The sequence below is a fragment of the Archocentrus centrarchus genome, chromosome 4 (genome assembly GCF_007364275.1).
Source record: "Archocentrus centrarchus isolate MPI-CPG fArcCen1 chromosome 4, fArcCen1, whole genome shotgun sequence".
In the NCBI taxonomy this organism is placed as follows: domain Eukaryota; kingdom Metazoa; phylum Chordata; class Actinopteri; order Cichliformes; family Cichlidae; genus Archocentrus; species Archocentrus centrarchus.
The window spans coordinates 395519-421225 of NC_044349.1; the positions used below are offsets into that span (position 1 = coordinate 395519).

The 25707-nt window shown below is 42.7% G+C and overlaps 2 protein-coding genes across 2 annotated transcripts; both read left to right on the top strand.

Annotated features, from left to right (window-relative positions):
* The first annotated feature begins 5949 nt into the window (after positions 1–5949).
* On the top strand, positions 5950–14328 carry lrrc8c (leucine rich repeat containing 8 VRAC subunit C). Its single transcript, XM_030726535.1, has 3 exons — positions 5950–6054; positions 9168–9310; positions 11292–14328. The coding sequence occupies exons 2-3, from the start codon at positions 9173–9175 to the stop codon at positions 13536–13538; spliced, it is 2385 nt and encodes a 794-aa protein (XP_030582395.1). The 5' UTR covers positions 5950–6054; positions 9168–9172; the 3' UTR covers positions 13539–14328.
* A 554-nt stretch (positions 14329–14882) lies between these two features.
* Positions 14883–20455, top strand: lrrc8db (leucine rich repeat containing 8 VRAC subunit Db). The gene is made up of 2 exons (XM_030728259.1): positions 14883–15159; positions 16257–20455. Exon 2 carries the CDS (start codon positions 16259–16261, stop codon positions 18812–18814), a length of 2556 nt encoding a protein of 851 aa, XP_030584119.1. The 5' UTR covers positions 14883–15159; positions 16257–16258; the 3' UTR covers positions 18815–20455.
* The last annotated feature ends 5252 nt before the right edge of the window (positions 20456–25707 follow it).

Below are 25707 nucleotides of genomic sequence, written 5' to 3' on the forward strand. Positions count from 1 at the left end.
GATGAATATCATTATATACTGGTTTGCCCATTTTTTAAAACCCAACGTGAAAAGTACCTGAGACAAAAATGTGTCTTTTGCCCAAATATACGTAAGTTTTCTGAACTGTTCCAAACTAAGAATGAAACAACATTGTCTAATTTAATTAATTTTATTAAAATAATTCTATATTATTTAAAATAATTTCCTGTAAATTCTCTGTGTTAAATCAGGAATGTTTTCTTTTTACACATTCTGACTTCAGATTTATTGCTCACAGATTTTACAGTTTGTTCTGTTTAATTGTTCATATGTTTATGCTTGTTTTTTTGTTTAACTACTTTTAAACCTTTGCTGTAAACATGAGTCATGATGTTATGGTTGCTGAAAAATTTTACCCTGAAAGGGGTTGTTTTAGAGTAAATAAAATTGAATGATCTGCAAATGTCAGATTTGATTCCCAATAGAAAACATATCAAATGTTTACACTGAGTAAATGTGCTTAAGAACAAGAATAAGGTCGTTTTAAATTTGATGCCAGCAGCAGGTTGGGCCACGTTTACTGAGGATTGAGGGTTCCAGCTGCTCAGCAGTCTTAGTCGTATTTTTCACTTCATGATGCATAAATGGTTTTAATTAGTGAAAGGTGTGGGCTGTAGGCAGGCCAGCTCAGCACTCAAACTCCTCCACTACGAAGCTGCGCTGCTGGAATACATGAAGGATGCAGTTTAGCGTCGTGTGGTGTCTGTACTGCTCTGCTAAACTATATATGCATATATGGTCTCTTTCTCTTAGGCTTTATTAATTTGTGTAAAATAAGTAACATGAGCTTGAACATGAAGGCTTGGCCTCAGCTCAAAGAAAGAAGAATGCAGAGGGCCTCGTGCAGGTCTCTGGCCTTCCATATAAGGGATGACCATATGTTCAGATATAGGATGAAGTTGTTTTCTTAACCATATGTGGAAAGTTAGGAGTATGGGGGTTTTGACCACCTCTATATAATCTGTGTGATCTCTTTGTTCGGGGAGCTAGGGCGATTAGAGACTTACCCTCTCCCAGGTCGCAAAGGAAAGCGCCTGTTTTAATAAACTTTTGTATATATGCATTAAGACTTTGTCTTAATGCATATTTTCCCAAGAACACATCACTGAAGATACCTTAGTCGTCCTGCTGAAATATGAAGGGCTTCCCTGAAAAAGACGTCATCTTGATGGGAGCAAAATCCTGTATATGCCTTTCAGCATCTATGGTGCCTTTCCGTATGTGCCAGCTCCCCCTACCATCAGAGAGTGAGCAGTGATCTGAGTCTTTCAGTTTGTCTGACCACAGGTTTCCACTTTGCCTCCGTCCATGTTAAAGAGGACTGAAGTGTATTTGGGGGGAGGCACGGTGAGCTGTGATTTCTGGATGTGTTCCTGAGCCCATGAAGGGATTTCTATGACAGAAAGCTCGCCCCACCCGAGGGCCACTCCTCAGTTTTCCACTGAGGAACATCATTCATTGTTACTGATCAGTGGACCTGCGATTACTTCTGAGAAACTCTTTTATACTCCTGACCTTAATGAACCTGATCACTAATGTTCCTCCAGCTGTTCCTTTTAGTAAAACTTACTTTCCAGGCCCTCGATTCCCCTGTTGCAACTTTTTGAGGCGTGTTCCTGCCAGCAAATATCTTTCATGTAAAATGTCTCAGTGCAAACATTTGATATGTTTTCTCTACTGTGAATGAAACAACAGTCTCTGAGATTTGCAAATTGCTGTGTCCCTTTTTTGGAATTGAAGTGTACTTTTGGTTTGCTTCTTTTTGTTCAGTATATTTATACTTCCTTAATTTACCACATTTAATCTGAGATTCCTGAACAGACCAAACAAGAAGGACTGTGAAAGAAAATGTATAAATATAAAAGAAGGAAGAGGAGGTCAGAGAAGGGGAAGGAACTGCAACTTTGACCATAAAATACAAAACTACAGTACAGGCATCAAATGTCAAATGATAATCATATAATCAAAGAAACACAAAAACATCCTGACATGTAAAAGAGAAAGAAATCCCAGGTTTGTACACGTGTGAGGCTTCCTGAGCTGGAAGCAGCTTTCAGATGAAATATGGATCAGATCAGATCATCAGGTAAATAAACCCACAGACATTATTCACCCAAACATGGCGGCGCTCCAAGTTTCCAACTAGACACTTGTTGCTGAGTAGCAGTGGGAGAGCGGGAAAGATGGCACCACAAATAAGTCAAAGTGATGAAAGTCATATCTAACCAAAGAGGGGCTTTTTCAGCTTCACTGCACTGAAGGTCTCTGAGGGGGGAGCGCACAGAGATGTGAGGACACCATCACCATATGAAGCATTGTTCACTGAGAGAGAGAGAAAAGCATCTTCATCGCAGCTGTAACTTTAACACATGCAGTAGTGGAGCACTAGTTAGAGCAAACACAGTGGAGGATGAAAATGAGTCCGATTGGAGCAAATTATTACAAATACCTCAACAGATCCCAGTCAGTTCAGAATACTGCAAAGTGCATGCTATGATGAACGAGCCATCTTATAGCTCACGTCGGGCCTGCTGGATCACACTGGCCCTAAACTGAGCAGAGTGCATGCTTTCAATTCTTCTAAATACAATATAATTGAAATATTGATGTATATGCTGGTCTCGGAGCTGCAGAGTGGTTCACTAAGTGAACAGATGGACCCTCAAGAAGATGGTATCAGGCAGCATCTGCTCTTTAAGTTCTCTTCAAGTAACAGTGGAAGTGGTGCTGCAGTAAAATCAATGGAGACGGAAAGTAAGAGACAGCATCCTAATGGCACTCTAATATTTTATATTATAATAACACTCAGACTGCACTCTCAATCTGTGCAGCAGCAAACAGCCAGTATTCATAATAACGCCTTCCTGCAGTGAGAACAGATGCAGGAGAGCCTCCATCCCTGAAGTCTGATTCAGTGTTGGAGGTTCAAGAACTTTTAAATACTCCCTGTTTTATTTTGTTATTTTCACACTGCATTTCCTTAAAGGGGATCGGTTGTGTTCACGTCCTCAGGACTCTACAGCTCAGTGGGAGGAGGAGTACCATCAAATAAGCAGATGGAGGAAGGTCAGAGTTCAGTACTTTATAACAGGTGTGTGTGTGTGTGTGTGTGTGTGTGTGTGTGTGTGTGTGTGTGTGTGTGTGTGTGTATGTGTGTGTGTGTGTGAGACCCTAAACCAGGCCTATTCAATTACTTTTTCTTCTGGGCCAGATTTGAAAATTTTGAGATGCCACTGGGCCGAAGACCCCTACTTATATTATTTCTTGAGATTTAACTCTAAATATGCTAACACCTGAACTAAGTCATAAAAATAAATAAAGGAATTCACAATAAAGGCTTTATACTGCATCATTTATTGATGAGCAAAATAATTCAAGTGCATTGCAAATTTTAACATTTGGTCCAAACCTTGACCAGAATATTTTTAACAAGGCATCTATTCACCACACATATGTTTAATTAAAAAAATGTAATAATAACAACTTTTTGCAACAGTAAAGTCTTCTATAACATTTTAGATGTATTTGCAAAAGTGCATTTGTTGAACTAGAAAGACCAACTGATGCAGTGCATTAAATATTTCAACAAAAGAAACTGCACCAAGTGAACACTTAATTGTAAAATTAGAGCTTCTTCTGCATATTCAAAGTAATGCTGACTTAATGAGTTCAGTCTTAGAGTCTTTGGGGTAAAACAAACAGATTTATCAGTCCAAGCAGGGTTAAAACGGCTATTTTCATTGTCAATTTTACGTTTTTGAGCTGTCACTGACATATTTTGGCGGTTGTCGCACTTGGAGAGAGTATTCTGGGCTGGCGTTGCTAGTAGTGCGTTCAAGTACAAGAGGAAGGGCGGGAATTTTTAAAACTGTCACAGCGAATATGATTTAAATGCGTTTTTGCAGCTTACGTTGGGTCAGTCAGGGGGTGGGCCAGTCAAAGGGGGTTCGCGGGCCAGATGTGGCCCCCGGGCCGCTAATTGAATAGCCCTGCCCTAAAAGCTAAATCTGATTCTAATTAATAGAAGACATCCAAGCTAACTGCTCTACTTGTTCAAAGCAAAGGTCACAGAGGTGAGTACCACCCCAAAACCCATGTGTCTGGCAAAAGTAGCCAATCACAGTGTTTTAGCTGCAGCCTCCTGCTGTTCGAAGCACCTGAAATGGAGGGTAAAACGAGCAGGTTACAGAAACAGCCCCCACCGGGCAAGAAGACTGCAGCACACTTTACTGAGTAATGGGGCAGACTGCGTGTGTGTGTAGTTGTAAGTCAGAGGGAGGAGCAGACAGGGGAGGAAGGCAGGATAGATGCACGCAGCAGTCAGGAGCATGGGTCTGCACACATTAATTACTACAAAACTGAAATTACTGAAGGGGAGCGGAGCAGAGCAATCCAGGGCTGTAACCATGCTGCAGGAGCTCGGCATGATTCAGGGTTCCTCAGTTCATCCTGTGTCCTCTCGCTTTAAGTCCACCCTCCCTCTTAGCCTGCGGGGGGAATATGATGTCCTACAAAGAATGGGAGGAAAGGCTTCCTGAGCTGTGTGCTTCCATGGAAGCAGCTTTCAGATGAAATATGGATCAGATCAGATCATCAGGTAAATAAACCCACAGATATTATTCACCCAAACATGGCGGCGCTCCAAGTTTCCAACTAGACACTTGTTGCTGAGTAGCAGTGGGAGAGCGGGAAAGATGGCACCACAAATAAGTCAAAGTGATGAAAGTCATATCTAACCAAAGAGGGGCTTTTTCAGCTTCACTGCACTGAAGGTCTCTGAGGGGGAGCGCACAGAGATGTGAGGACACCATTACAGTCTATACTGCTTCATTACTGATGCTAATCACACCTATGCTAATTTAAATGTTCTCACAGCACTTAGGTGTTTGTTTTATGTTAGTAATATTTTTACTGCAACCTCTAACCATGTTTGGGTTCAATTAACCAAAGTCCATCAGGCCAGCAGGTGTCCAGCTGTCTGTGACACTCCACTCATAGCTTTACTGCAGCACTCTTCTGATTGGCTGCCCCTCAGAGGGTTTGAACAGGTGAGTTTTTACCTGTACGTGTGCTCTCTGCAGCAGCACTGACAGTAACTTTGAGATGCGGAGCTAAAACACACACAGGCCTGTAACACCATAAACAGCTAAAGGTTAAAGCAGCAGAACTTTCTGCTTGATGTTTTCTGGTCATTTATGAAGTTTTGATGCAATGTTGTTGTTTTATACTTTTATACACATGAAATAAAGTGCATTTAACTCAGTAGATACTCAAGTTCATAACTACAGCTTTTTGCACCGTTAAACAGTTTTTATGTATAATGAGCATTTTCATTTAATACTAATAAAGAAAACATTTACTGCCAATCCTTCTGTTTTGTTCCTGTCATGTTTTCTTTCACTTGCAGTGAAGCAGTAATACTGTGGTATGATTATGTATTTTACTACCAAATGCACTGAGGAAATACCCAAATCTTTTACTCAGGTTTTAAAAAACAGTGATGCCACAGTGTCAACATACTTCAAGTACCATCACCTGACATACCTAACATGCACCCAGAAAGCCCCAATTCAAACATATTTCATTCTATTAATCTAATATCTAATCTGTAAACTGCAAAGTAACCAAGAGCCTGACAGAAGATCAGCTGAGAAAAAAGACGTTTTCCTGGTGCGACAGATACATAGATGTTACTAGTATTGGCACTAATGCTTCAGACTGATACTCTGAGAACATATTGATGAGTTTTAATAAACGACTTGTACTTCTAAGCTGTTTTGTTGAAAAGGCAAATGAATGTATACATTTTCATAAGTCTGAATTTTAGAACTGCTGTCATTAATACTAGCAGGGAGCCGCAGTGCCCACGCATTACAGTCTGCTGGGGGTTTCCTCTAAAATCCACGCCCCCGTTGCTCAGTGGGAAGGTCGGCTTCCAGAGGAGAAAGGGGAGCGCGCACATCCACACCGGAGACTTCAGCGCCTGAAACGCGCCCGCTCAGATCCTCGAGTCCAGCTCCCATCTCAAAGAAGGTGAGTGTTTACCGTTAACTCTGAATAATCTCGGCCCGACACGGCAGACCGATTTTCACCGTTCCGACGCGCAGCGGAGCTCCAAACCGGCGGAGCGCCTCACAAAGTAGAAGTTACCCCGATTACCGTGACTTTAGCTCCCGGGTGTATAAATATATATATAAATAGGCTGCTGAGTAATCTGCGTTCAGGAAGCTTTCTGAGGTCGAGCTGCAGCTCCTGCAGTGACTCCTGGATGATTTACGCCGCTCGCAGGATGAATCAAAGCTCCTCTGACTCTCTGAGCACTTTTCCCGGAGCTCCCGCTTCACAGTGAAGTCCACAGACAAAGAAAGATCCAGTCCTGCAGTGCGGGCAGTTTTTTTCCATGACCTTAACGAGACAGGACTTCTGTGTGCCTGCGGCTGGGTGTGTTCCAAACATGCCTGTTTTTGGATATCTGGGATTCAGACAAGTTTCCTGTCAGGAAGGGGCAAGGATATGGCCTGGTCAGCTCAGTTCAATGGCTGACTCATCCAGCAGCAGGACAGTGTTTTTCCTGCGCCTAACAAAGTGCGCGCCTCATGGTTTGTTTTCAGGTGACACCGTGTTTTTTTGGACAGCAGTGAAATCCCTGAAAGTCATATTGTGATGGAAAAGGAGTGCGCAGAACACACACACACACACACACACACACACACACACACACACACACACACACACACACACACAGGCAGCCATGTTATCCTTTCTATCAGGAGAACAGATCAAAATATTCCACACCTGCTAAATGTTCCACTGTTCAGATATTTGGCTGGTTACAAACGCCCCGAACTGTGCAGTAAAGATGCGTCTTTAAAGACGGAAATGTTTCCAAAAGTCGTCGATAAGAACAGTAATATTTCTGTAAAACAGTATTTAAAAAAGTATTTACAAACACTTTGTTTTTGGAAGACTAAAGTCCAAAGATTCTGCATGTTTTTGGCAGGCTTTGAAACTCCGTTTACGTTACTTTTCTAGCTAAATATTTAAAATAATCTATAATTTATTTACAGATATGATCTCTGCAGTGAATCAGTATCAAAGTGACTAAAAGGCCACAAAGAAAAATGAAGATTGTGAAGCAGCTGAATAACATTGTGTAACTCAGGCTGCAGTCACAGTGGTTGGAGAACAGGAGTGAGCGTCCAGTGCCAGAACTTTCAGTCTTGTTGCTTTGAAGACGGCGACCGCTCGCCGTCTTCAAAGCAACGTGGCACTGGACGACCTCTGCAGTCACCTTTTAAGTGGCTGCCCCGCGGTTGAAGGTGCCACTGCAACTACTTACTGCCAGTCTCTGACAACAAAACAAAAGCAACACAACCTCCAATTTTTCCTAGTCACAAGGAAGTTGCCTCCCTTTTTTAACTGTGGTGTGATTGTGCCATTAAAGGACTTTGGAGGACACATCTCCCAGTTACACCCACAACACAACAGGCCTGCCAGGGAGTCTGTGTGAAACATGATGCTTGTTTTAAACTTCAAAGAAACTGATTACTGTCAGAGTCATATCAATGAACTCAAAGTTTAATATTACACTGACTCAAAAAGCTACTGGCATGCAGTATGTGAGCAAATTCTATTAAACTATTCCCAGGGTAGAAATGTGGCTAACGCGGAGCTCCAAATGTAGCTGCTGGACTTCTTTAAAGAAAAAATGCCATAAACAAAACTCCACTGAGATGGATGTCCTGAAACCTGGCACTCACTTATCTGCATGGAGCTAAGAGAGAAAAATGATTTTTGCAGTTTGGCTGAACTGACCCTTTAAAACCAGTGTAAACACCTCCTGAAGAGCTGCTCTAAATCCTTCCTGCTGTTAGGATTGTGAGATGGAAGAATCAATAAAGACGTTGTGGGTGAACCTGAACTATGAGAAGCTGCAGTCTTTCAGCAGCACAGCGAAAGCTTATTAAGTGTTACTGACAGCAGCTGGTTGGAGCTGCAGATGATCACATGTTGTACTTAGAACCTTTTACATGATTATTCAGTCATTTTGTAGAGACGTCGAAGTGTTCGTCACAGTCGTCTTCTTCTGCAGGCAGACACTGGAAACTGGATCCTTGCAGCTAAAGCACTTGAAAGAAGCTTTAAATAGTCTTTAAATAGATTAACGACTTCCTGTTGTATACACAAGCAAAGTGCTGTGATTGGTTAGGGTCAATTTTGCCACTCATCATGTTCCCAGGTGTGAAGCTACTTTGCAAATGCAGTGGGCTTCCTGGACTCTGATGCTAATGTCCAAACACTTTAGTCTCATGACTTTTAAATAATTACATTTGAATAATGTCACAACTCTCTTATGACGAGGTTCAGGGGTCAAAGCACCTCAGTCTAAAAGTGATAAACACAGGTTTTTGATACATTCTGGCCTGATGCCACTGTGAAAATAAAATGGCCAACAGTCAGAACTATTATTAAAAATGCTTTATTGAAATCATTTAAAGCATCTGTCTGGACACAAGAACATGATGTAGTTTTCTGCATCACTGTGGCTGATCTGTTAATCTGCATATGGATTAAACTGATCATTCTTTCAATAGTTTTGAATAAAATGTCCTCATCTTAATAGTTCATTGAAATGTTTTTTATTTCTGTCTAATGAGTTTTTTCCCCCCAAAAACAAAGAATGATGGGACTTTGCGGAAAAGCTTTTCCACACAGTTATGTGAGCACAAATTAGGAATTTGAAGGTTTCGGTTCCTTGATGTTTGTGGACGGACTCTAACATGAGCTCCAGGTTCTCCAGCCTTCTTTACGATGCCCTCAGTGGTCGTGATCCTGGGGTTCTGTTGGATGTTCTGCATGTTTAAAACAAAGTTAAAGTATGTGCGCCGTGCTTTCAGGGATCGAATGAAAGGTAAGAAACAAACAGTTTTAAGAGCAGAGTTTGTGCTCAGGAGCCAAATTAAAATGGTTAGCCAAACAAAGATGTGACAGACTGTTTATGATGCATCATAAACGTCAGTGTGGTGAATGGTTTTCAAAGGAATGCCCTGTGAGTTTCATAAATCTGGTTCCCTGGTGGCTAATCCAGTTTTCCAGTTGTACTCACTGAGAATGATGTGGTGCTCTTTTCCATTGTTTTGTAACAGGCACCATGATTCCTGTGATGGATTTCCGGCAGCTTTCTGAACAGCAGCCAGCATACCGAGTCCTGAAGCCGTGGTGGGATGTGTTCACTGACTATCTGTCTGTAATGATGCTCATGATTGGCGTCTTTGGATGCACTCTTCAGGTCAGTAAGTGCGACTCATCACGGCGCCTTAAAGAAGGAGGCGCAGCTGATGCACACTAATACACAAGTTTGAACTCGAACATGTTGATTACATTCAGACCAAGTCTGCAGGCTCCCTGATGGAACATTACTGCTTTGGATCCAGCTAAAAAAAGCCCACTAATTATATACTTTTACAGCCCAGCCTGTGTGGAGCGAGGGAAGCAATCAGCCCATCAGGAGGGCAGCAGTGGAAACACTGCCCGCCCAGCCCCCTTTAGTAAACAGAAAGCTCCTGTGGGCCACCACTTGGCTTCACTCTCTGTGTGGAATGGGGACATTTGTAGTGTAAATCCTGGAAATGATACCAAAACAGTTGGAGGAAAAAATGTTAACAGGAAATGTATCAGGCTGGGAGCTGGCATTGTTTCCCATTCTCACCATCACAGTGTTTGGGCTCGATCTGATAGCTAGTAAACTGATACTGAATTTTGTAGCCAAGTTTACTTCATGAGTCGGACCATCATCAGCGCACGGCTTTGTGTAAACTTGTTACTTGGTGAAGCTCCGCAGAGACCTCAGCAGACGAGACTTTGCACTGTTACCTGTGAATGTTACCATGGCGATAGTGTTCTCATTTAAATGAATCAGAACTTGAAACAGGTAAACACAGAGCTTCTCCTCGTCTTCCTCCACCACTGAGCTGAAACGCCCATTTCCTGTCATTAGCATTTCAGAGCAGAGCAGCTGCTTTTCATTATTTACATTAGAAGCAGTAACCAGTTGTTTTTCACTGATGCACGTTCAGCACATTTACATGCAGTGAGCAAAGCAGCTTAACCAGTTAATGAGACAATGGTTAACAGGAATAAAGTGCTAACTAGCAAATAACACAGACAACATCACGTCTTCCAGTGAAGAAGAACATTAAGAAGGACTAAAAGGTGCCGCACTAAAAACCGAAGTGTGTAGTTTCTGTATGTGTGTGACAGGTGCAGTCAGAGGAGGCCTCTGTGGTGTATTATTATTCTTTAATTTCCCTGACAGAACCCTCCCAAAGCGATTAATAAAGTTTAATCTGATCTATTACAGGTCAGACTTGTAACTTTTGCTGCCCTCTTGGTCAGGTCTCTCTTGGAAAAGAGATTAATCTCAGTGAGACTTTTTACCTGGTTAAATAAAGGATAAATAAAATAAAACAGATCTGTCTGAATTTGAACAGATAGTGAAGTTGGTTATTCAGATGAATGCAGTGACTTCATGTCACATGAAGCGATCTTCTCTCCACCAAAGAGAGCTGATGTTGTCCATGTGGAGCAGCATTTTGTTGTAACGGAGCTGTGATTTTGAAGGCTTATCAGATCAGTTATCACAGTGACAATTATGCTCTAAACTACTTAATCACATAATGTCTCCTGGGCTGAAGCTCCTCATGTTCTAATAAAACATTTAAAATGAGGAGGGTACGGTGCTGGAAGACACAAGGGTTCGATTCCCATCTGTAGCCACTATTTTATTACCTGCATATAATATTTTAACTTTTTACATATGTTTTCACTTACTCAGCCATTAAGACTCCTGAGTTTAGGTTTATGTAGGTTATTAAAGACCACGGTTTAGGTTACAATAGACCCTTTAAAAGCAACTCCATCATTAATGCTGCCCTTTCTGGGTTGCCAGTTCTGCTCCTCTCCTGTATGATTGGCTGCTGAAAGTAGGAAAGCAAGAATATAAATGAACAGACGGCGCTGTTCTTTTGAAAGGTTTTTGAGGAAGTGCATTACCTTTTGCTTTCTTTAGATTGCTAGTGAACACTGCAATGGTATTTGCCACTCCCTCACATGTCACTCAGCAGTATCCTTTGCTCTCATTGGCAGTTGCTTCAGTGGCTCACCAGAAGTTTAGCTCAGGACCCGTGGAAACCCTTCATTACATGAAAACTGAAAAACACTGATTTCTGTATCAGAATGAGACTTATTATGCTTTTTTTTTTTCATTTTAGGTAATGCACGATAAAATTATATGCCTTCCTCAGAGAACATCGTTGCCTTTAGACAACAGCAGTGAAGTAGAGTTGAAGCCAGCGTTACACCTTCAATCCAGTACCACAGCTGTACCGACAGGCCTGAAGACCAATCTGGATCTTCAGCAGTACAGTTTCATCAACCAGATGTGTTACGAGAATGCCTTGCATTGGTATGCCAAATACTTTCCCTATTTGGTTCTCATGCACACTCTAGTTTTCATGGTGTGTAGCAACTTCTGGTTCAAATACCCTGGCTCGAGCTCTAAAATAGAGCATTTTATCTCCATGCTTGGCAAGTGCTTCGACTCTCCCTGGACCACACGAGCTCTGTCAGAAGTGTCTGGAGAAAATCCAGAAGAAAAGGATCATAAAAAGGGCAGCACTTCTAGGTCCAACATTCCCACGTCTCCTGGAGAAGGCAGTCTGGAGAAGACACAGTCCCTTCGTTCCATCAATGAAAAGATTGTTGTTGACACACCATCAGCAAGTGTTCTTGATAAAAAGGAAGGGGAACAAGCTAAAGCTCTATTTGAGAAGGTGAAGAAGTTCCGTTTGCATGTTGAGGAAGGAGATATCCTCTACCTCATGTATGTTTGCCAGACTCTATTCAAGGTGTTTAAATTCCTCTTGATCATTGCCTATAACAGCGCTCTAGTAAATAAAGTACATAATAAAGTACCTTGCAAAGATATCGAAGAGATCCAGAACATGACGGGCTACAAAGTCTTTGAATGTAATCACACCATGGCTCATCTGTTTTCTAAGCTTTCTTGCTGTTACCTGTTTTTGGTGTCTGTCTATGGATTAACAAGCCTTTACACCTCCTACTGGCTGTTTTATGGCTCACTGAAAGAGTACTCCTTCGAGTACGTGCGACAGGAAACGGGCATCAGCGACATCCCGGATGTCAAGAATGACTTTGCTTTCATGCTGCACATGATTGATCAGTATGACCCACTGTACTCCAAACGATTTGCAGTTTTTCTATCTGAGGTCAGTGAGAACAAACTGAAGCAGCTCAGTCTCAACCACGAGTGGACTGCAGAGAAACTGCGTCAGAGACTCCAGACGAACTCCAACAACAGACTTGAACTTCAGCTGTTCATGTTCCCCGGTTTACCTGACACCGTCTTTGAGTTGACAGAGCTGGAATCCCTCAAGCTGGAGCTCATCAACAATGTCACCATCCCTGGCTCAATCTCACAGCTGCAAGATCTTCAGGAGCTGTCTCTTTACCAGTGCTCTTTAAAGTTGCACACAACTGCTACCTCCTTCCTCAAAGAGAACCTGAAAGTGCTTCGTGTGAAATTCGATGATAACAGGGAACTTCCGAACTGGATGTACGGCCTGCGCAGCTTAGAGGAGCTCTATCTCAATGGGTCCCTCAGTCCCGATGCCTCCAAGAATATAGTTCTTGAGTCTCTGCGGGAGATGAAGTGCCTCAAAACACTCTCCCTCAAGACCAGTTTGACAAAGATACCCCAGTCGATTGTGGACGTTTCCAGCCATCTGCAGCGGCTCTTCTTACACAATGATGGCACTAAGTTGGTAATGCTCAACAACCTGAAAAAGATGACCAATCTGATAGAGCTGGAGCTAGTGCGTTGTGATCTGGAGCGCATTCCACATGCAGTTTTTAGCCTATTGAATCTGCAAAAGCTTGACCTAAAAGAGAATAATCTTCGTTCTATAGAGGAGATCGTCAGCTTCCAACATCTTCGGAAACTCACTTGCCTGAAACTCTGGTACAACAGCATCATGTACATCCCAGAGCATATCAAAAAACTCAGCAGCTTAGAGCACCTCTACTTCAGCCACAACAAGATTGAGATATTGCCCTCGCACCTGTTCTTGTGCAACAAGCTGCGCTACCTGGACCTGTCCAACAACGACATTCGATTCATTCCTCCAGAAATCGGAGTCCTTCAGAGTCTGCAGTACCTCTCTGTCTCTTGTAACAAAATTGAAAATCTACCAGATGAACTGTTCTTTTGCAAAAAGTTGAAAACGCTGAAGCTTGGCAAGAACTCACTTTCCAAACTCTCCCCAAAAATATCCTACCTAGCCCTGCTGACCTGCCTGGAGCTCAAAGGCAACCACTTTGAGTTCCTGCCACAGGAGCTTGCTTGCTGTCGTGCTTTGAAGCACAGTGGCCTTATAGTGGAGGAGGCACTGTTTGAAACTCTGCCTTCAGATGTCAGGGATCAAATGAAGGCTGAGTGAGATGCCTTACTGTAGCCGCAGTGCCTGCTGTTTGCTCTGTCTACCAGAGCATTTGTTTCATATGAGGTCAGAATTATATTTAAGTATTACACGACAGCTGAGAAATATAACTTTCTGCAGTTTCATTAATGGAGGGAAAATTACATTCACATGCTGTCACACTGAGTGCATTAATCAGTAATCACTGGTTAGAGTGAGACCAGCTCTTCCCCCTGTTGTCTGCTGCCTCAAGCTTTATATACAGAACATGATATTGATTTTTTCTTTTATGTGTAGACGGGAAAAGAAAAGCAGATTTCCCATACTGTTAAATCTGTTTCCAATCACTGTATCATCACTGAATGTAAATCTTCACATTTAGGTTGTACTGTATAGACCTGCCTTGCTCTCTAACAGACTGTTAGTTCACACGGGTCACAGCAAAGGAGAATAACCTGGTTAAACAGTTCTTTATTGAAGGAAGCTATCATGTTAAAGTGCATTAAAACCTGAAGGACGAGGTCACCGTGGTCTTTGTCTTTGTAATATGCAGCCAGCACAAATGTGCATTATAAACAGTATTTTATGTCATTGACAAATAAAATTGGAGTTTTTTTTATGTGTCATTTGGAATTTTTAAAAGTCAGAACATCACCAATAAAATGAAATAAAATGTTTTTATTCAGTTGGTTCACTGACAGTAAAATCATCTGTGCTGTGAGGTAACCCTGATGGCTTGTGAGGACTAATAACTGTCATGAAGATTATTATTATTATTATCTGTGCACAGCTGAAAAAACATGTAGCTGCTTGTGTGAAACAGGAATTTGATGGTTTGGAGAAAACAATGTAAAATATTTGTGGTCAATAAAGATTCAAACTTTATTCCATAAATATGGACCCTAACCCTGCATCACATGCATAAAAAAACACGCAAATATTCTCTCATGATTATGACTCCACATTTAATAATTACAAGATCATAAAATCTGTAGCCCATAAACTCTTGTCCCATGATCACATCAGAAGCTATGGGTTTGCCTTTGGTGAATGTGCTTTTGCAAGCAAAGGGAATTTGGCTGCAGCTGTCAGCGAAGTGATTTATGAATGAAACCAAAGACGCAGTGTGATACAAAGCTGCGTGTTTCTGCAGCTGAACCGGACGGTTGAGAAAATGTGTTTTCCTGCATTCTTCAGGTGGATCATGTCCATCACTGAGATTAGTTTTGAATGTGGCGGCTGCACTTTTGCCGCTGTCCCTAACTTCAGTGCCTCATCCTCCGCTTCACTGTCAGCTGCTCCAATCGCTTCATCTCAGCTCCTGATGGGACGAGGAAACATGCGCAGTATCAGGGGACAGCTCACCTGACGCAGAGTGCGGAGGACCGGCCCCGGTGACCGTGAACATCAGACCATGCTCGCCTCCAGCAGCTGGTGCTGTGTCACCCAGTCAGCGGCGGAGGACCCGACCATCTGAAGCGGAGTAGGGGTAGTCGGCTAAGCTGCTTACAGCCCTGCCAGCAGGCCCACGGTGGAAGTGGTGCGAAGAATGGACGGCTTCATCACGTCAGCGAAACATGGCATGTAAGAGGAGGCACTGTTCGGTACCGCCGGCTCAGAAACTGGATCAGACCCCCTGAAGGTGCGTATGTGGGCGCTTTGGGTAAATATCCTCTGAGGTTTGCACACACAGGCGCGATGCTTCGGCCCAATAACGTTAGCAAGCTACGTGGCCTTGTGAACGTAGTGGGGCTGGACGGGCACTTAACCCGGCGCAGGGTGCACGGTTTAAATGTGAACGGGTCGATTTTCTGCAGCCGAACACAGACTTTAGTGCTGCGTTTAAAGGCGTCACGGACATCCCCCCACCTCCTGTTTACAGTCCATGGATGCGTCTTGCTGCTGGAGCCGGTCTCAGCCTGCTCTGCAGCCCCATGGAAAACTGTGACCTTCATGCTTTGCACACAAACAACAGATTTATTCGCAGGGGTGCAAAAATATTTTTATCTTGTCTTTCAATAGCAACACTGAAGCAGCTGGTTATGTATCCCGCATGTTAAGGCTGCGTTAACATGCGGGATACTGTCAGGCAGTGAGATGCAGAGAAAATCACGCAATGGAGGCTTAACAGATGCTTTACAGCTGGTCTGCAGGCGCCACTGTTTGTTGTGCACACTGACATCTCAGTTCAAGGGCGACCTCCTCTCTAAATCTGCCATCCCAAGAGGCTGTCCTCTCTGAGCCTGCTCCAAATGTGCCTGAGAAATGTAGCTGAAATGTGAGACCCCCCCCCCCCCCCCCCCCCCCAATTCATCCAGTGTTATGAGAAAAACAGTGCACAAAAGGCAGGATTAATGATAAGGCAGTCATAATGGAGCCCTTCAGCTCCCGAGCTCTTTAAATCGAACCTCTGCTGGGTATAAATAATGGATTACAGATTACAACTGCAGGTGTCCATCAGGTATTTTAGTGTGACATCACATTCCTACAGCACTCACCTCACTGAGTTCCTCACAGTAAACATGAAAGTTTTTTTACTTTTTAAGCCAGGGGAGGCATTCCCAGTGTAACCAGGATGGGAGTCGCTGTAAGCAGATTACAGGGTAGTTGTAAGAATCCTTCATTTGTGGGTCCATTATGCATGAAGACAGGAAGCATATGAGAACAGTTCAGTACAAAAAGATCAGCTGTGATAAAAATCTTACCACATGTTCTTACTCTAATTGCTCTCTGTTGCAGGAATGTTCACACTCACTGAAGTAGCCTCCCTGAATGACATCCAGCCAACTTACAGAATACTGAAGCCATGGTGGGATGTCTTCATGGATTATCTTGGTATTGTCATGTTGATGTTGGCCATATTTTCTGGAACCATGCAGTTAACTAAGGACCAAGTAGTTTGTCTTCCCATTCTGGAGCAAACTCCAGAGGGGGCCGGGGGCTTCTTGGAACCTCAAGCACAAGAACCAACTGATGGTTTATGGAACAAAGAAAGCGCCATTGGGGAGCAGGCGGCTCCTCTCATGGCTAAGAGGCGTCCTGACAGCGTCACACCTACCATTCGCTTCACACAGCCAGCTACCATTGGACAGCCCCACCCTACAGGTGTCAGGACCAAGCTGGATTTTCAGCAGTATGTTTTTGTCAACCAGATGTGCTACCATGTCGCCCTTCCTTGGTACTCAAAATATTTCCCATACCTCGCTCTAATTCACACTATTGTATTAATGGTCAGCAGCAACTTCTGGTTCAAATACCCCAAAACAAGTTCAAAAGTAGAACATTTTGTTTCCATACTTGGAAAGTGTTTCGAATCCCCGTGGACTACTAAAGCCCTGTCTGAGACCGCGTGCGAGGACTCGTCAGAGAACAAGCAGAGGCTGGCCGGGGCGTCCTCTCTCCTGAAACACCTGTCCACGAGCAGCGAGGAGGGCAGTCCCAACCAGTCCGCTCCAATGCTGACTAAATCAGGCGTTACCTTTTCTGCTGAAAAGCTTGTGAGCGAAATTCCCTCCATGACCATACTGGACAAGAAAGATGGTGAGCAAGCGAAAGCCCTGTTTGAGAAAGTCAGGAAATTCCGTGCTCACGTGGAAGACAGTGATCTGATTTACAGACTCTATGCCATACAGACTGTAATCAAAACTGTGAAATTTATTTTGATCCTGTGCTACACGATGACCTTTGTTGCTTATATAGATTTTGACCATGTGTGTGAGCCTGAAATAAAGCATTTGACTGGATATACCAAGTTCCACTGTACGCATAACATGGCATTTATGTTAAACAAGCTTCTTGTCAGTTATATTGCTCTTATATGCGTTTATGGCATTATCTGCATATACACACTGTTCTGGCTTTTTCGGCGACCACTCAAGGAGTATTCCTTCGAAAAAGTCAGAGAGGAGAGCAGCTTCAGTGACATTCCTGACGTTAAGAATGACTTTGCTTTCCTCCTCCACATGGTGGATCAATACGACCAGCTGTATTCAAAACGTTTTGGCGTTTTTCTCTCTGAGGTGAGTGAGAACAAACTTCGGGAAATCAGCTTAAACCACGAGTGGACCTTTGACAAGTTGCGGCAGCATGTAACGCGCAATCCTCAAGATAAGTTGGAACTTCATCTTTTCATGCTATCTGGAGTTCCGGATGCTGTGTTTGATCTCACGGACTTGGAAATCCTGAAACTGGAATTAATCCCAGAGGCCAAAATAACAGCGAAGATCTCTCAAATGATAAACCTCCAAGAGCTGCACTTCTACCACTGTCCGGCCAAAGTTGAGCAGACAGCTTTCATTTTCCTTCGAGATCACCTCCGGTGCCTTCACGTCAAATTCACAGATGTCGCAGAGATTCCTAGCTGGGTATACATGTTGAAGAATCTAAGGGAACTGTACTTGGTAGGTAACCTGAACTCCGAGAACAACAAACTGATTGGGCTCGAGTCTCTGCGGGATCTCAGGCACTTAAAGATTCTGCACCTCAAAAGCAACCTCACAAAGATCCCGACAAACATAACCGATTTGTCCCCACATCTGTTAAAGCTGGTTATTCATAATGATGGTACGAAGCTCTTAGTGCTGAACAGTTTGAAGAAAATGATGAACCTCGCAGAGCTGGAACTGCATAACTGTGAGCTGGAGCGAATCCCTCACGCCATCTTCAGTTTGAACAACCTTCAGGAACTTGATCTCAAATCCAACAACATTCGCACCATTGAGGAGGTCATCAGTTTTCAGCACCTGAAAAGACTAACATGTCTCAAACTGTGGCACAATAAGATCATCACCATTCCACTGTCCATCAGCCATGTTAAAAACCTTGAGTCACTATATCTCTCACACAACAAGCTGGAATCTCTACCTTCCCCATTATTCACTCTTCTCAAGTTGAGGCACCTCGATGTTAGCCATAATTCTGTAGTGGTAATCCCACCAGAGGTGGGCTTTCTGCAGAATCTCCTGTATTTTGCCATTGCAGGCAACAAAGTGGAGGCAGTCCCCAAGCAGCTGTTCAAGTGTATCAAACTGAGGACTTTATGCCTTGGCCACAACTGTATCTCCTCTGTTCCAGAGAAAATTGGCCAGCTGTCTCAGCTCACACATCTGGAACTGAAGGGAAACTGTCTGGATCGTCTCCCGGCTCAGCTCGGTCAGTGCTCCCTCCTCCGCAGGAGTTGCCTGATTGTGGAGGATCATCTCTTTGATTCGCTTCCAATTGAAGTCAAAGAAAGCATCAATCAAGAAGCCAGTGTTTCTTTTGCTAATGGATGTAAATGTTTAAGTGATGGACGGTAGTTAGATCCTAAATGGCACCAAATGTCAGGCATTTCATCTCAAGTCTTTGTTTTTGAAGTGCATCATTGCTAGAAACAGCTGTTCAGAGTAGAGTGCACTTCTGGGTCTACACAGGAAACAAAGCACAGCACATACCAGGTTGGTACCACGTGAGAAACTTTAGCTCAGACTCAGAAAACATCATGATTTTGTCTTTTTCATTTTGTTTTCAGTTACTGTAAATGCATAGCAGCAGCTCAGACACCTTCTCACCCTTTGTATGCACAGATATCTACAGATATAATATTGATACAGTACCTTTAACTGCTGTGACTTCATTTGGTTTTCTTCAACTGTTGCTGTCTTCACAGCTTAAATGAGGAGTTTGTGTAAAGAGTGAGATGAAAAGGACTGATGGCTGCATGCATCTCCAGTCAGATCGCTTAGCTTAGCTTAGCTTAGCAGTAGAGCAGAAACATGGGGAAATGGCTACACCGGCTGTGTCTGAATGTGAAATTAAATTCTTCATGCATATCTAAGGCTCACTAAGTAACGTACAGTATTCATAGCCTGGTGGTTTCTCCCTGCTTTAAGCTCAGCTAACTGTAGCTCTGTATTTAACATAAAATTATTGTCAATCTTTTCATGCAACCCACAGTCCCCCCAAAAGTTCTCAAAACGGCAGTACTATCCCTTTAAAAGGTGACATGTATTTCTTAGTTTATGCATGTGCCTTATTCATTTGACATTTATTATTTAAGAAATGAAACAAAAGCAGTATTTTCATGTCCCTGCATGATTCACAGACCTCACTGTTGTACGGTTTTTATCAAGCACTTTATCGCTAATTGAATCTGTACCAGAAATATTATCCAGAGAAAACAGAAAGCTGTTTTCAAAATCCATGAACAATATTCTGATGGAGGGAACGTCACAATAGACCCGAGTTCTCAAAACTGGGAAATAAAAGACTGTTGTTTGCAGCAAAAACTACACAAACGCCAACAAAGATGCTGTTAGCAGTTATTGTTAACACAAACAGTCGGGCTGTACTTACCCATCTTTCTCTGGTAGGTCTGTGAAACACAGAATAAAGTACAAATGTCTGCATACACTTATTAAACATATTCATTAGGCTGTGATGCATTTTGATGCTGCACACCAAAATGTTCCCGTGAATCCTTTTTGCTCTTTCTTCATCCTTCAGTTCGGACGTTATTGCTTTTTTAGAAGTAGACACCATTTTGCTTTCAGCCACATCACAAAGATTCCTTTTAAAAAAAGTATTTTGACTTCTGCTGTTATGTCTGGTTATGTTTTATTGTGCTAATCACAATACTTATCATGTGTTTTGTGTGTATTTTCATTGTTTCTTTCTGCTAAACCTGTTTTTAAATGTGTTATATGAACAAAGGAATATTATACAGTTGTTATTGCTATTACTGAATGCTAGAAGTTATAATAAAATTGCACTGCAATGCTTTTTATGCACCAGAATTGGGAAATACTCCATATTTTGGGTTGTTGAAACCCTGGTCACAGAGAGTAAGGCTGCGGGCACACACAGGGAGACAGACTCACACCTGCAGCCAGGTTAGAACCACCAGGTAACCTAAAGCGTGCATGTTTTTGGACTGTGGTGCAGGAACAGGGAGAACATGCAAACTCAATGCAGCATGAACAAATGAATAAAATCAGTTTGTATTAAAATCCTGCAAACGTACCCAGTTTTTATAACACTTCTGACCCTGTTGTTCTCCACCTCTTTGCTGCAGCAGCTCACCGTGAAGCTGTGCTCCACCCAGCAGGTTGTGAGAGACTGCATTCAAGTTCCAAACTGACTCTCGGTGAAATGAACCATCAAAGTGATCAAATGACATATAAAATATTCATATAACACATGAAAATGCACCAAATCTACTGCAGAAAACGACCTTCAACATCACCGTAGCCCTTTCATGCATGAATTAAGAGAACCTCAGTCAAGATTTTTTTTCTGAATGTTTTTATTTCTCTTAAGGCAAGAAAAAGAATGCAATTAAAATTTTGTTTATGAACCTATTTTTCATGGCGTTACAAATATGTCCACTCAGCTGGACACCATGCATTTGACTTTTCAACCAGAGAAATGTGTATTTAACACACCAATAACAGAAAATGATTTTGCATCCTCAGATCGACTGTCACTGCTGCTAATATTCACTAATCCTGATTCTGTTAATCATATTCAAATAACAAATAAAAATAAAAAAAGCAACTCCCCAGGACTGGCCAATCGGTAGCGGTGTACGGGATGATTCACAAACATCCACTGTGTTGACTGATATGCAACTATAACAACAAAACACAGGCATATACAAGAGAACAGCTTTGAACAGCCGTCCACTGTAGTGACCACTATGCATGAAAGGGTTAACAAATGCAAAACAATACAAACAGGAAGCACCGATGGGAGACTTTCTGAAGGCATTTGTTGTGTAGTGTTGCCCCCTTGTGGAAATAATTAGTTAGCACGTATATGGTTTTGTTCTATTTATGTGAATTACTTTGAATAGCGCTATTTAAGAGATAAGATAAGATAAAACTTTAATGATCCCACGACGGGGAAATTTGAGCATTACAGCAGCTCAATACAGAGAAAAAATGAAACAGGATGAGTAAGAACAAATAACTAAACTAAAACTAAAATAGAATAAAATAAAATAGCAAAAAAACTATACACATATACATAAGCACTATATACATAAAATATATATATAAATGTCAATACACACATTTACATATACACACATATACACACACACATCAAAACACTATATACAGATATCAAAATATTATATTACACACACACACACACACACACACACACACACATATATATATATATATATATGTGTGTGTGTGTGTGTGTGTGTGTTTGTGTGGTGAATATTTTAACAGTCTCAGTTTCCATCATTTACTTTGAAAAAGCTTTGTTGTACATGCATATCACCGGTAGAGGGCGGTCTGTTTTATTCTGGCATATTTTTATGTTCCACGCACGCATGCACACTCACGCACATACACACACACGCACACACACACACAGAGGGCACGCAACATCATGAGATGTTTCCCCCTCCTCGGCTCGGAGGGGGAAACATATGTCAGGGTAACTGTGGGCACAGCAGCGCAGAGAGGAAGCATGACTCTAAGCCAGCCTGACACTGGGGTTGTTATAAGGCTGCCATCAGGTGGATGGACAAACACATGGCCTACAATCCCGCCTTCATTACTTCCTTGGGATCAAACAGTGGCCTTAGTACTCGTCACAAACACTTAGCGTGCTTTCCCCCTTACTGGACCACACTGCCAGCCATATTTGTATGAAGTGGTCATCACAGGACACAGCCATGCCTCGTCCTGGGGACAGAGCTAACACGATGTCAATTTAAAAGGTTGACTGGCTCCTCAATCTGTGCATCTCAGTCTTGCGCTGAGCATGGGGTTTGACACATCAGCCGAGGAGACAAGTTATTGCTCTAACGACCTGCTGTGCATTCTGGGCTTCCCAGTTTGATGAGTGCTGCCTGGTTTGTCCTTGGCAGACAACATATTCTTAGCAATTGCAGGTCTTTATTGGGGATAATAAGCAACAGTGTAACTGCAAGATAAATTCATTTCAGTTTGGATTGTTATGTCATTTTCCTGCTGGTATTTCTGGTCATAAAACAGGAGCGTGTATTTGGTCCGGCTGCAGTCGTGTTGTGAATTTTGGATGTGAATGTGGCCTCTGATACCCCGAGGACAGCGGCACATCTTCAGCGACAGCACTTTGTGAGCACTTGCACAGCTGATGAGCTGTAATTATGCTTTAATTATTTCTGTGGGGCATTATTCTCCCCCCGACCCTCCCTCCTCCCTGCAAATGAAGACATTCAGTATATTGAAAACATTTGGTGATGAAACTCTCTCCGGTGAAGTCCACTAATTACTGCACAGCCTCGTGTCAGCACCCATCCAAGGCAGCTTTGATGTCTGCTGCCCAGGATGATAATCAAGGGTACATATCGCATGTGATTGGCTGTAATTGGAACAAGTTGTTTAAAAAAAGGGCACTGCATGACTTTGACGGCTGCCTCGCACAGCCACTGCTCTGAGACAATAACCCCCACCTCCCCCCGTCCTGTGCCCACAGGGTGAGGAAGCCTTGTCACTTATTAAGGAGGCTGTTGCCATAAAGTGACAGATGTCCTGATGTGATCTGTCTGCATCTTTGGCCTCCATCTGTCTTGTTAGTACACATAGTTAAGGATGGTGTGAGGAGAGAGCTGTTGTTCTTTCATATATGTTAAATGTATTGGATGCTCTGTTTCTGGGAGCAGAAACCAGCTCCCCTGGCAATCCCTCCACAACAATCTCTCAGCTCTTCTTTTCCACCTCTTGTTTTTCCAAGGTTTGTCTGCCTCCTCCGATTCTCGAGGCCCTGATGTTCAGGGTTCAGTGTCACTGAACCGTCTCCAAATCTCCATTTTTGCTCTGCTTTGCTCCCTGCTTGGCAGAGAAAGATTAGGGGCTCGGGTCCTGGGGTGCGCATCCCACCCTCACTCTCGTCCTCACACCCTCCTCCTCCTCACCCATCCTTGGAGATTCAAATCCTTTTAGCTTCTTCCTCAGGTAAAATTGCCAAGGACCTTGTGAGCCCTAGGTTCCCCTGGAGGTAAAATCTATAATGGAGTTTTGATATGAGCAAGAACAGCCTTGAAAATGGACTTCTTTAACTAGCTAGCTGCCTTGCAGAAGGTCAACAGTACTCCAGGTGGACACAACATGGCACGACTGTGTTAGAAAAAGGCAGAACAAAGGAACAGTTTTCCTCCAAAGAAAGTGACCTGCAGACTCTGCTGTAAAGAAAAACAAAGTGTTGCTTTTGTCATTTTTCTCAAAGCAAATTATTCAGCATCACTTCCAATCTCAGCGTGAGGTCACACACAAACGTCTCGGGGGGGGGGGGGGGGGGGGGGGGGGGGCTCATCCAGTCCGATGTCAGTCACAGATTTATGTCATCAAAACTGCTGTTAAGTCCAAATGAATGAAACTGCTCCAATTTGAGCAGAAATCCTCTCCTTTCTACTTTGACTCGGAGGTAGGGGGCGCCACAGGCTCACGTTCTGCTAGTCAAACATCCACATGCTCTGAAACGCTTTGTGTACTTAAAGGTTAGTTTTGTAACCGCCCTTTAACCCTAAACACAGAGTGAGGGTTACAACAAGGAGGCACAGTGTTGCTGTTATTATTACTGATACGAATGAATGACGGGATCAGCTTTAGGATAAAATCACTGTACAAGAGCAGGAAAAACTTTATTTGTATTGACAGAAATGAACATGAACATTTTTGTAGGGTCTTTACCCACAATACAAAGCGCCTTGAGGCGACAGTTTGTTGTGATTTGGCGCTATATAAATAAAATTGAATTGAATTGAACATTTACAGCCTGTGCCGGCTTTTAAATGACGTGAACGCTCCGCTGTGAAATCTATACAGGACAACAGCACAGGTGAGACAGCTCTATTAAAAAATTACTATCACTAACAATAAAGGATACAAGCTGGGATAAGTCATCATCAAAAGAAAAACACTTCTATGACATGAGAATCATAATCCTGATCCATAATCCATAATCTGGGGAAACAGATGCTGGACTGAAGCATCACCGCTCAGATTTGGGGAATAATTCTGCTCTGGATGAAACAGGAGAGAAACACGTGTCCGTTAATGAACCACAGGCTGGAAACCTTCTGTTTCAGGATGAGACAGAAAACTCAGATACAGATCACTGCATAAATATAACCAGCTTGGCTCGGTCACATACAGGTCAGATATCAGGTACAGGCGGCCATGAAACATTGTTCAGGGATATTTTTGAGTGGTTAAGGTTTGAAATCCTCCACACTGAGTGACTCACATCCGCAGCATGGTGTGAAAATGAAAATGTGGATATGGTTAATAAATATGGAGGAAATAGTTACAAGAATCTGGCAGTAATTAATAATAAAAGGTCAGGATGCCTTCCATACAGCATAAAGGGAGGTAATTAATTACTGCAGGTTATTTGGGGTTATTCGATATGGATGGAACGATAACATGTGATCTAAAAATATCTCAGCGGCATGAAACTCAGTTAGCAATTAATAATAATAATAGTAGCAATAAGCAGCCATAATCTGCAGTAATAATGGAAGTCGTGGACTGCAGGAGAGTGACAGAGTCTGAGAATTAGAAATTTCACACAAATATGCCTCATTACCGCTTTATTGATGTACCCTCTGCTGACTTTCAATTATTCATCAACCACTCAAAAAACTGTTTGCTCTGCCTCAATTTATGCTCCATATCAAAACAGAAATCACATCCCTGCTGCAGCCATAATCTTAGTTAATCAGCATCATTTAATGCACTTAGCAGCAGCAGTTCAAATCCAAACGAAACACTTGTGCAAAAGCAATCGCCGTCTGCCCCAGTTCTCATCGATGGTGGGTTTGTCAGAATGATGCAATTGGTCATTACCTCACATCAGACGCCTCGGAGACATAATTCAGCCTGACAGTTGGATTCTAGCTTTGACAGCCTCAAACTTGTTGAGTTTTCTCTAAATACTTGCCACTGCAATGAGTTAAACATCCCCCGGAGGCAGCGCAGAGTTTTCCTTTTGAACAAACACCCGAGGGACGCCAAGCTGGGACTGCACGAGGAACTGGAGGTCTTACGGAGAGGGCTGTTTGGGTTTATCTAATGGTACAATGGGTAATTTCTTCTGCCACTGCAGCGGGAGGGGGAGAAAAAGAGGGATGAAAAGAGAGAGGGGAGTATATTTAAGAGAGAATCTTTATCTGGGCTTAATTTCCCATGCTCAAGCAGAGTGGAGGATTTTT

Bases quoted from the DNA above. Each gene is read 5' to 3' on its own strand.
- lrrc8c (XM_030726535.1), top strand. From the start codon at position 9,173: ATGATTCCTGTGATGGATTTCCGGCAGCTTTCTGAACAGCAGCCAGCA. The intron at 9,311-11,291 runs GTCAGTAAGTGC...TTTTCATTTTAG, and splicing joins TCTTTGGATGCACTCTTCAG to GTAATGCACGATAAAATTAT.
- lrrc8db (XM_030728259.1), top strand. From the start codon at position 16,259: ATGTTCACACTCACTGAAGTAGCCTCCCTGAATGACATCCAGCCAACT.